Consider the following 12,732-nt stretch of genomic DNA (forward strand, 5'->3'; position numbering starts at 1 on the left):
GATCCAGCGTACTGTCACAGAAATCTTAATCCATCTGGAAAGTGTTGATAGTCAGGAATCTAAGGATAATGGCAGATTATCTTCCAGGCATCCAAAATGCTCAAACAGATTACCTAAGCAGGATATTTCAAGAAAACCACAAGTGGGTGCTAAATAATTATGTTCTATATGACACCTTCTGCGACCTGGGTTCTCCTCAGCTTATTCTCTTCAGAAATGCAGAGAACAAAGAAATGCCCTTAATTCACCTTCACACTCTACCAACTGGGGAAAATGGGAAATGTACTTTGGATCAACTGGCTGGGTAAATTTCTGTACCCCTTTCCGCCAATTCCACCGAAACTAGTGGTTGTCATTAAGCTGGCATACTTAAGAGCTAGGAAGATTCTAATAGTGCCGGTGTGGCTCAGACAGTGGTGGTTTACAGACCTCCTTCACCTTTCAGAACGTCCACACAGGAGGTTGCCATGCAGGCAGATTCTCCTTCACACATTTGTGGGCCAGATTCTCCATCTCAACTTACCATCTTTGAATTTGAGAGCCTGACTACTGAACTCTTACAATATTGAAACGACCCTGCTGCAGGAGAGGATGAACATTCTGAAAGAAACCAAATAATAATCAACCAAATTTGATACACCTACAGATGAAAGACAGTTTGCATCAGGTGTATGTAAAAGAAACTTTAATCAAACCAAGCGTCATCGTTAAGCTTGACCAGGCTTCGAATTCTCTTCAATTAAAGTTCATTTGCAGCTATTACTGCCTATCTGAAATTTCCTTCAAAGTCCTTTTTACGAATTCCCAGTTGTTTCTAGGAGGAATTAAGAAAATGTTCCCACCAATAGGGAGACCATCCCCTCAATTCACAAAGGTTTTCTTCATGGAGACCTGCCTTCCTTGAAATCTATAGCATCTTCACACAGTGTTGGCGAGATTCAGGCATTGTGGTCACGTGAACCCTGCACAGTGTACTGTGCATGGTCATGTGATTTCATCAGAGTTTTCTCCATTAGGTGATGTTAGGATTTTCATGGAAATCAATCTATTTCTCAGCCATATTTCTTTTATAATCCTACCAACCTAGCTGAAGAATCTCTTGATACATTAGATTTGAGGAGAGCGTTTACACTTTATTTCGATAAAACAAAAGATATAAGGAGAACTAAACTTATTTGCGGACCATAGACTTTTATGCATAGGACTGGGCACTTAAAATCCTCTGTAGATGCACATCCTACTATGCTATGAAAAAGCTAATGAAAATTTGACTGATAATCCGAAAGATCACTCTACTAGAGGTAACTGCTACTGCTGCTTTATTGAGAAATATTCCTATTGCGGAGATTTGTCAGCCATTCACGTGTGAATATGTTTACAAGGTTCTCTCTTGATTTGCCTAGTCACCTACATTACGTGGTGTTTTTAAAAGTATATCAATGGATTTGGCTGGTATAGCCTTTTATTTGGATGCTAAATTAATTTTCTTCATGTAGAAAGATATGACTTTTCTGACAAAGTGAATGTGAAACATATTTCCTTTAAAAACGTGCTCAGAAGGAGAACCAGGCTTACAGATAAGTAACTATTCAATCTTTTCCGTGCCTAATCAGCAAGGTTTGAAAACAATATATCCTTCAGATTGTAAATGCTGGGATATAAAGACTCTGGACCATTTGTATCATGGCATGATATGGATTTTCGGGTCTGATTATGTTTAAGACTTATCCTTTCTCATTATTTTTAAGTTGAATATTGGTGGGAGTGAGTAGTTATAAATATTGTGGCTACCATACCGTTGACATTAGTTTGACTCCAGTATCCTGGCGGCAACATGCCAATTCTAGGTTTTATCAAAGTAATTTTAATACTTCTTTTTGAAATGTATATTTTGTAAATGTGTAGCAGTGTAACGTGGTCAGTTAAGCTGTGTTTCAGGTTTAATGATGGGTGGTAATTCTGCGTTTACAATAATATTTTCATAGATTGAAGTTGTAGAGATTGCATTGGATCAAAAAGGACCTGCAAATGAAAGAAAAATTGCATACATCGACAAGAACAGAGATCTGTATATCTCTCCTGTTCGGAGGTTTGGGAAAGAACAGAGAGTTGTGAAAATTGGTAAGAATTACAGTTATTAAAGCGTATCTGTATAGGACATGTTTTGTTTCATTGTCTCTCTATGTGGACAAAGAACTAAAACCATTTTAGGCAAGAACTTCTCAAAGACTGAATTTGATCAGATTATAAGAACTGGAAGCAGGCCAAAGGACAGGCCAATATTTGGAAGTACAAGCACATTTTCTTAGATTTGAAGTCCAGTTGTTCTAGGTTTTTTTCCTCTTTAGTTTTGGTTATACCCTGTTCCTATGTTCTTAAGTTCCTGTTTGTACACTACATATGGGGATTTGAGCTGTTGTTCATTGCTTTGCAAGTGTTATGGTAACTGTGGCTGTGGTTTTCTCCATCCTGGTCACTTACATCTGGAATCCTTCTCCATATAATAGACTCCTGATCTTACAGAATCCGCTATATCTCCTCAAACCTTGATCATCTGCGTCTGGCCCTCATCTACTCTGGGGTTTTTGAGAGCCAGGTTCTTCGACTGTTCTCTTCTTGGATTCTCCTGGCTGCCTGGAGGATTTTTATGGCATTAGCTTTTTTCTCCAAACTGTGACTTGGAGGCAGTAGACGTTGTTGCAACAAACCATCTTCAACATGAATCAGTGACTTCAGGAATAAGGGCGATTTATAATTTGGAGGGAAGGATTCTCTGTTCCAACAGCGACAGGATTTCCTTACTGCTAAGATGAGGGTCCACCCGCCCGATTTATATGCGGGCGTATCATGGGTGTAACCATAGTGGAGACTAATCCTTCTCCACCATGGTTAGACCCCTCTGGTGGCCCGATGTAATAAGGGCCACCAGAGACTTGCCTAAATGTTCGTCCGCCCAATTAGGATGGGCAGACATATAGACATTTTTTTGTTTTACTGTCTGTCACGAGTAGGCAAACCTGGGTGATAAGGAACTGTAAAAAAAAGAATGAATGCTCTCCTCATCATGAGAGATGACTTCCATGGTGAGGCAGGCTCAATATTGTTATCCTGTTTTGGGATTATTTTTCTGAAAACAAAAAAAGAAAATTGTTTGGTGCAGGACTCAGTCATGTTGATAGAGCCCTGCACCAACAGCGAAATGCATTGGCGAGGAACAGCCATGACAGCGGTTCCTGCCAACTGACCACCAGCTTGGTGGTTTCGTGGTTGTTTATTAATCTGGAGGTCGGGACCCTTCAACAACAACCACAAGAGCTCCAACAACAGGCTCAAGGAGAGTCGACAATTACAGCTCGAGGATGCTGCTTTTAGGCAGACCGTGGCAGCCCCGGAACTTCCAGCAATATGTACCAGTGTTCTTTACTTCAGTGACGATCTACGAAGTTTATTTTTTATTAATTTTTTTATGATAATTACAAGCCGAACAAAACCTGTCACAATTATAGTTGCCACAATCTATGAAAATCAAATTATGTTTTTGTAGGTTATTACAGGCAGTATGATACGTCTAGGGTTACTATATGGGTTAGTCCTGTGGAGGGCCTACCACGGTCACTCTTGTGCTAAGTTGGGTCTCCAACTATTATTTCATTACATCCCTATAAATGCCCTCCATGAACCCCAAACCTTCTCCCATTTTTGAGGGCACCCCTCCACTGATGTACATATTTTTTAGCCAGTATTACCCAGTCCTTATATTTTTTCCAAAGTTCAATCTCTTAGGGTTCACAGTATTTTGCGAGTATGTGGCTCTGATGCCTTCACCTCATACAATCAATATATGTATAATTTCACATTTTTTTAATCGAGACCCCTGTAACTTGTGTTAGGCACCTAGCCGCTTCCTTCCATTATAGACTCAATAGTGGACAAGGCCGTTATGTGTGCATGAAGGCGCCAGATTAGCCAAAGCCACTGAGGCACAAGCCGGCTATGTTCCTGTCAATCCTAGATAAGCTGTTTATGAAATTATAAGCCCTGTGTAGAATTTGTAATTGTTCAAGGGGAATCCTGCTGTGATGACTACTGTTCTGTGGGACTGCAAAAGTGCTTCCCATTTTTCATCGTTCATATCTTCAAAACCTGTCAACCTGCGGTCTTAAAGGGTCCAGAACATTATATAATATTTTCCTGTATATTAGGGATATGTTTTTGTTAGTGAGGGCTTCTAAGAGTTTACTATACACAACTAAAATACTCATGAAAGAAAATGTTGCAAAGGGTTTCATCAGGTATTTAACGTCTGAAAAGCTTTAAAAGTCTTCAAGATGGCTTTTACTCAGTCTCCAATTCTTCTTATCCTCTTCCTCAATCCTCTTAAAAAATGTATTGAGGAAGCTTATTCTTCAGAAAGGGTAATGGGAGCTGTACTACTTCAAAGACAGGTTGATGATGGGTTAGAACATCCAATCAGCTATCTTTCTCATACCATGACGTCCTGAGAAAGAAACTGCTCTATTCTCGAAAGAGAGTTGCAGTAATAAAATGTGTGAAGAATTGAGACATTTGCTTATAGAAACTCGAAAACCATTTGGAATGTAAACAAGCCATCAAAATCTGCAATGTATTAAAAATGTAGTCTCTCAATAGTTATGTATGTGCTGGGCATATTTCTTTGCACATACAACTTCTGCATAACTTGCATACAAGAGGACAAAAAACATTCTTCTGGATGCCTGGTCTCACTGTTATCCAGAACCTTTCAACCCTGTATGGCAAAAAAGAATTTCTCATCGACTGGAATGTGGGAGTAGTACACTCTTTTTTTAGATAAAGTCACAATGATAGTAACAACCTCAGTTCCCCCAGTTTTGAACAATTCCCTGTTACTCAGCATGATCATCTGTATCTTGCACATGGAGCAATTTGGGTTCTCCCTCAGAAGCTACAAAAAGAATATCTGAGAATGTGCTATGATTCTGCAAATGCTAGACATCATGTAGTAAATGCTATATAACAATGAGTCCAGCTTCCTTTTTTGGTGGTCAACTGTCAAGAATGATGTTCATCGTAAATCAGTTCCTGTCTGATTTGAGCTCAGGGTAAGGCACAGCATAATAAAAGGTATGGGAATCTTCTTTCTGTTTGTGGAGTTCCTGAACCTGCATTCATTCTTTGCATGCTATTTCTACTGACTTTATTGTGAATCTTCCTGAGTCAGAAGGAATCCAAGTTATAATGGTCTTGTTGGATACTTTAACCAAAATGGCACATTTCCCTTCCTTGAAGGGTTTTTCACCTGCTGAGATTATAGCAAAATGCTTCATTACTGACATTTTTCAACTACATAGATTAACATCTCTCATAATCTCTGATCAAGGTTCCCAAGTCACTACTTGTTTCTGCAAGGCCTTGTGTTTGGCTCTTGGCATGCAGCTCTCTCTCTCTCTCTCTCTCTCTCTCTCTCTCTCTCTCTCTCTCTCTCTCTCTCTCTCTCTCTCTCTCTCTCTCTCTCTCTCTCTCTCTCTCTCTCGCATTCTCTCTCTCTCTCTCTCGCATTCTCTCTTGCACTCTCTCTCTCCTCCCATCCTCAAACAACGAACGATCAAACCGAGAGGGTCAACCAACGCCTTGAGCAAAACTTGAGATGCTACAGTGACATTTTGTCTAAAACTGCCTTCCACATGGTAGATGTACCCTGTTTTTCAAGTTTCCCAATTAACTCCATATGTCACTGAGCTTTTTCTTCGGACACATATCCACTCCTCATATTTTATTATATCATCCAGACTACGAAATTCACGAAATCTGAAACTGTTTTCTTTTTCATGGTTGCCATGAAATTTCTTATTGATTGGATAGGATATCCTGCTAGTGAGAGATCTTGGGTTGTGGCCCCTTCTGTCAGTGCTCCGTATTTGGTACAAAAGTTTCTCTGTACTTTTCATGAAAAATCTGGTGCTCAAACATGGGAAGTTGCTGGTAGGGAACTATATTGCAAAATTGAACACAGTGACAAACTAGATACCTGACCCGAAAGCACAACTCAACCATGTTTTCTTGTCTCTTTAGTACAGGTACTGCCTGGTGAGGCGCGTTTGGTGTTTACTTGCTGGAAAAGATCATTCTCCCACTCACCAGCTTTTTTCCTGTTAGGTTGCACAGTGGAGAAAACGCTGATGTTTGTGCCCCAGGAGGCAAAGTAAATGTGCATGTCGGAAAGCGCATGTAAAACACGCAAATCTAAGGCCCGCTCTGGGACGTCCCCAGGAAAGCGCTGAGCAAGTTTCCTTTTCTTTAACTTACCTAATACTCACTTCCTTTTTCTGAACTTCTGGGTCTTTCCTACTGTTAACCTCAATGTTATGCTTTCTCTCTGCATGGGACGCGTGGCTGGGTCATGTAATTCTTCTGTTTGCAAGATAGCTCCTTTCCATTGAAAATTACTATGACTCACCAATCCATCATGTCTACCTTCTCTTCCTCTTTGCTCAATGCTTGTTCCTCTATTCCGCATTTTCAGTTTGTTTTCTATATAAAGGGTACAGAGCTGCCATTCGTTAGGTCGCGAGTGCTCTGGTAACTGTGGTGGTGCATTTCTCCCTCCTAACTACTTGCTCCTGCAATCTTGCCCCATCTTTCTGAATCCTGCCTAATGTTTCCGAATCCTGTCCCTTTTACCAAAACCTCTTTCCATCTCTTTTAACCATATTCCATCTGAGTCCAATCCTATTGACTCTGGCAACATAGAAGTGTTGATAGTTTCCATAAACAGCATTTGGGTCGCAATATTTCTGGTGCTGGGCACCAGAGATGTTTTGTGTAAGATGGATACCATTATTAGGAGTAAGAACGCTTTTACTGGGAGCCTCTACTGCTCTCTGACCTTGAGCAAGGTGTATGTATGATGATTTGCGCAAGTATTTGCTTTCAGCCTGTGCCTCCAGTATGTATGGCTATGTGTTATTTAAGGAGCCATAAATTAAAGGCTGGGTGGCTTACTAAGTTTATGGTGCTCGAAAGCTCTTTCTAGAGATTACTGGGTTTATACAACGTAAGTGGGTCAGTTAGAGTTCACTGGAGTTTTAGTTCTGGCACAAACTGGCAGAGTGGGAGCTGACCTTGGGGTGCACCAGCTGTACTTACGGTACAGGCAGTCGCTTAATTGCCAGTGGCAGATCCTCAGTTAACTCCAACATTGTAAACCGTTGACCTGGTGGTCCTTTGGCCGTTCACATTGTAGGCCATCCTTCAACCTTAGAGCAGGGTAACCATTGTTTATTTTCCGAAGAGTCCTTTTCCATGCCCTCGTGTGCACGTCTGGTGCAAGAGAAACACAAAAATGGCACTGACATGTCAAGGAGATGATGCCTTGTGTATCCGGGTCGTTGGTTTTTTTCCCCCCTGAAAAAAAGTCTTCCTTGGGAGTTTGCTTCAGAAACAAAATATCTAAAAAGTCACACCCGCTTGAGTTTTTGCTCTGCTTACGCAGTATCCACTCACCATAAGATGAACTGTAGACATAGATATCTCTTCCACAAAATCAGGTATCTCTATAATAATTGTGTGCCGTCGTGTGCTGGGGCGGCTGCGGGAAGGTGGGGGGTAAGGTCTTTGACATCCAGCAGGATAGTGGGTCAAACAGCAAAAGCTAAATGAGCCCATTAGTCATTACTGTGGCTGTTTTTGGAACTAGGCAATTCAATTAGTTGTAATGCTGTTTCTTCATCATGATATTTTGATTTATATGTGTGACAATGAAGGGCTGATTCACATTCATATATTTTGGGCTGCACAAAAAGTTCGATAAGTATATTTGGAATCTTTTAGGTTATAATTTCTCCAGGTATTTCTGGTTCCCTAAAATTATTTGGGAGGATTGTTTGCAGGGTGGACAGCCCACATGAATAAGTTTGGTGGAAACATGCATTCGCACATTTATCCTTTTGTTTCCTATTTATTTCCACCAAGAGGATAATATTTCCTACTTGAGGAAACTATCTCCTTACAAACCCTGTAAACGGGTAGGTGTATGCCTCTATTTATGAGCATGTTATGCATCTTCTGAAAATGTTCACGTTCAATTAAAATGTGAAAATTGGCCATGTGAACTATAGGAAATTTTTATCGATGTCCACAATGTTACAACTTTGTGCGTTTTCTCCACTTTACTGTGGTCTACCTTTGTTCCCTCCTCTGCATTCACTTGTGTTCTTACTCTTGGTCTTGAAATACTACATTGAAAAATATTCCAAACAAAGGGCCTGATTGAAAGTTTGGCAGACAGGTTACTTTGTCACAAATGTGACTGACATATCGTCCGCCTTATTGCAAGTGCCATAGTATAAAATAAGGCTGACATTTGTGATGAAGTAACCCGTCGACCACACTTTAAGCCAGGCCCTACGTGATTGAAAGAATTCTGATTCTTTATATCAGTATCTTATGTATACGTTTATCAATGATGCTTTGAATCTGCCTGGGTACGGGATCTCGAGCACTTTTTCAAAATAGAATTATCTTTCCAAAGATTAAAAATTTATAGTATCTGCCTGACCTTCATCTTTTTATTTAGTATCCATTTTGAATGTACGTCAATGTAGAGTAAACCTTTATTGTTTTAGATTATTTTAATAAAGTACGATTTGTAATGTAAATAAAATAGAAAAGAAGCCTGCTAACCAAAAAAAAGAAAAATAACCTCTGTCACACATGAGGTACGAGTATGAACATTTTGTTCCCGACCCTTATAACTCCATAGTTGAGGTAGACATTGCTAGGCTGTGCTCCCTCGGTCATACAGATACACTCTTAATCCCCTAGCACTACTTTTAGATTGGAATTAGGTTTACTTAATAACCGCTCTATTCAGGACATCGCTTGGAGTTGAATGCTCTGGTTATACTTTGAGTGGGATTGCCTATTTTTACCAGATATATTGTAATTGAGTCGTCTAACCCATCATTTTCTTTAGTTATTCCGGACAGGTATATGATCCTGCTCTTTGATGGATCTCAGCACCTTGAAAGATGGTGGCACCCATCTTCAAATTAATTTTGATTTCTTTCGCAAAGGTTCCCTTCTGTTGGTGTATGATTTCCTCTACTTATAGTATTAGTTTGTTTCAGCATACAAGCCTCCATTTGTTCTGCTTTTTTGGACAGACCTTCACAGGCTTTGGATAGCCTTGGGATTATTTCTTCTAAAGTGATTACCATTTGCAATTTTATGTTTTAATAGTCCTTTTTTAAGCCAGGCAAACACTCTTTTGAAGTTTTCCGTTTTTATGGGACTCTGCTCAGTAGTTGGAAGGCACAATTCACCCTGGGTGGTATAATTGAGATCCAGGGTTCAGTCTTGAAGATTTTGTCGAGGTACAAATACAATGTACTAAACGCTTGTTGTGGATGAGCCACTTTCTGGTCAAGTTTCTCACATCTGAAAGGTTGAAAACTAGGAAAGCTCCCTCTGTAATGCCTTACATAAGCTTAAATGTGTCCGTTTGTGTATTGTTTGCAATTGAGATGATATTACATCTGTCTTTGTGTGCAAGACAACTTTTACAGCAGTGAAATTACTCTGGCTTCTAATTTTGCCAGGGGATATTTTGAGTGGTCAATGACGGCAGGACACATCAGTTTTTAGCCAAATCTGATCCTCTTCTGAAAAAATTTTTTGCAATATGTTGGCCTTCTACTTTTTAGATCAAATCCAGCGATTATACTAGAGTATTAATACTGGGGAGCGTTATTCAGAGGCTCTGATTTTAGATTCTCTGCCTACCATCCCTGACAGAGAAGTGGACGCCTTTGTGTACCCTTGAAATCAGGCTCTTCATAACATGGTTGTCTTGTGTCCCTAGTGCTATCCCTAGCTTCTGTTACTGCCCGAATTACTCTGCTTAATGCTTCCTTCTCAGTCCTAATAGCTACCAAGAAAAAGGTCTTTGCTAGCCCTTGTTAAATAAACCCGATTTGGAGGTTATTTCTGGGGCTGATTATCACCAGTTTCTCAGCACCCTGTAAAAGTGTAGATAGGTGCAACTGTGTTTCCATCCTGGAACTGGGACAGAGTCCACCTGCATTGCATTTTTTATGATATCAGAAAAAACATGGGCACCTGGTTGGTCTCATACTTTTAGATTTTTCTGCTGCCTTTGAGGTGAACAATTTGATCTTTTTCCATCATATGGTGGTCTAAGAGCCACATGGAGTGGCCTTTTCCTGTTCTTTTCCTTTCTATCCTTTCAAGCCTCCATATATTCTGGCGACGGTGTTAAAATATGAACATACTGTATACTCACTTTATGTGTTCCAATTACTCCCAGTTTGTGTACCACAAGTCGCAAAAAAAGAGATATTCATTCAAACTTAATGGAATTTATCTGGAATGGCGGAGGGCGGCTATATCTAGGAAAATCCAGATTGCCTCAAAGGAATCAATGGTCTGCTCTGTCTAGAACCGATTAGATATTACAAAGCAGTTCATATGCATATTAGCATGGTGTGTGCAGTTATGGAGTTGGAAAAGAGATTAACCTTCATATATCGAGCAGTGGAAGAGTGCTCTCTCTGGCACTTGGCCTGGTATAGGGAATGTCAAAGCCTTGGAATGCCTACTTAGCTACACCTGTAAGGACTATGCTGGACATGTGAGATCTGGTGGCTGCGAGGGGCTGTCTAGCTTTGCTCCCATCTCCTAATACTCCTGTATTCTTTCAGTAATAGAGCCCGGGAAATGCAGGATTCTTACCGACCTTTCCCATGCAGTCTTTAAGGAGTGGAAGGCAGAGTTTGAAATTGATTAGACAAATGGATTAGGCTATTTTTAGCTTAGATAAGGGACTTTTATACTGGTTTCTAGGGTTTAATCACACCTATTTACCAGATATTGTATGACTTTCAGAGAAGCCATTTTGAACCCCTGAGAAGCAATCTGGTTATGGCAGTCCATCTCAGCAGACCGGTTGAACATGTCTTCTCTTAGTGATTAGACAATTAACTGATTAAGGCATTGTCATAGGCAGTAAGAGAAGAAGCCACCTGGAAGTGTACTTGACTGTTCAAGGAGCTGGAGCTGGCATTAATTTCTTGAGGTCCTAGTTGACGTTGTCTGTCCTAGACATGCTTCTAGATGCCAAGCACTGCAGGTTTCAGATTGCAGATCACAAGTTCAAGGGATTGTAAGAGAGGTCCTCTTTAGTGGCGATATTGACATTGATGAAGGCCCAAAGTTCTTTTAAAATGTTGGGTCTCGTGTCTTCCTTCATCATCCTCATCATCCTCAGGGTACTGCTGACTCAGATCAAAATGTTCGAACTGCAAGGAGAGCATATCTTGCAGTGAAACATATATTCTGTAGACTTTGAAGAATGAGGTTCATATTTTGGTGTTCTGAATTGTCTTTGTTTTATAGCTGGCATGCCATTCTTCACCTCTGACTATATAGGTTATGAGGGTCACAGAAACATCCCTGAATGGTTAGGGAGCCCAGCTGGACTTGCTCGTGAACAATAATAGGTGGTCTGCCCCCAAACAACTGTTACATGTCAGTTCCCTTGAGCTCAGAACAGACCAGACAGTGGTAGACAATCTTTCCGGCCTTTGGTCCATCCAGAGGATGGACCTGTTTGCACCTGGGAGAAACTGTAAACGCTCTGTGGTTAACTTCAGGTTTCTGGAATCAGGATCTCCCAGGGATTTTTCTCAATTGTATTGGAAGGCAAATTGCTCTACCCATTCAGCTGGTCACTCTGCTGCACTGGCTGGTAAAAAGACTACTTGGGGTGCAGTTGCACATGATCCTGATGGCCCTGAATTGGGCATGGCAGAGACCTACTTGCCCAAGCTGTAGAGGTACCCTCAGTTCTAAGCAGTGGCAACTAGCTACTTCTTGAGCAGGGCTGCAAAAAAGGTTCTATATCATGACTCAGTCTCTTTCACAATCTCGGCTTGGCACCTGTGGCTGTATAGGTTGGATACTTAGGGCCTTAGTTAGAGTATGGCATAGAGCTTCTCTGTCACAAATGCAATAGATATCCTGTCCCCTTAACTTTTAGTTGGGCACAATGAGATGTACCTAAAGCTTGGAGAGTTGGTCTTTCACATCCAATAATAGGTAAGAGAGACTAAGGACAGACACATATATTATATTTTGTCTTGGTAATGTCAGATCATGACAAATGGAAAATTATGATTATACTTTTGATTTTCAGAAAGCCTAACCCCTAGGAGTTACATGGGTCATTGACAACCTGACCGCCCTGATCCTGTGGTGGCCAGTATATTCAAATTTTTTCGAACACATATGCAGAGTGACTGCTTAACATGAAGGTCCTGACGAATGCCGCTGGCTCCCTGAATGGGACCAATTAATGGCAGAAACATGTTGACCATTGTGAGGGATATATTTGGTTAATCTCTGGTCCTCTCTTTTAATCTTGTCCCTGAGACCACCCAATAAAGATTTAGTCGATCCACGGACACAATTTTAGTCACCACATTTATTATACTTTTTTGCACTCTGACCCTCATTCACCTTCTTTCACCGCTCATCTTGAGAAAACACCTCATCAACCTCCCCTCCCCTCGGGGCAGTTGTAGCCTACACCCCTGTGTGAGGAGGCAACCCATATGATGAAGCATGTCACCTTACGGCGAGTGAGGGTTCTCATCCTGAAAGGATTTCTCCTTCTATGTATTCTTTTGTTCTGACATTACACTACTTCTATCT

The 12,732-nt window shown here is 40.7% G+C and overlaps 1 protein-coding gene across 2 annotated transcripts in view; it reads left to right on the top strand.

The window, feature by feature from the left end:
* IFT80 (intraflagellar transport 80) overlaps window positions 1–12,732 on the top strand; it is a 326,686-nt gene that overhangs the window by 281,636 nt on the left and 32,318 nt on the right. For both annotated transcript variants that reach the window (XM_078666860.1, XM_078666859.1), the window contains exon 14: window positions 1,986–2,121. In XM_078666860.1, coding sequence (XP_078522986.1) covers window positions 1,986–2,121 — 136 coding nt within the window. The remainder of the gene's footprint in view (window positions 1–1,985; window positions 2,122–12,732) is intronic.

This window comes from Lissotriton helveticus, chromosome 11 (assembly GCF_964261635.1).
Source record: "Lissotriton helveticus chromosome 11, aLisHel1.1, whole genome shotgun sequence".
NCBI lineage: Eukaryota > Metazoa > Chordata > Amphibia > Caudata > Salamandridae > Lissotriton > Lissotriton helveticus.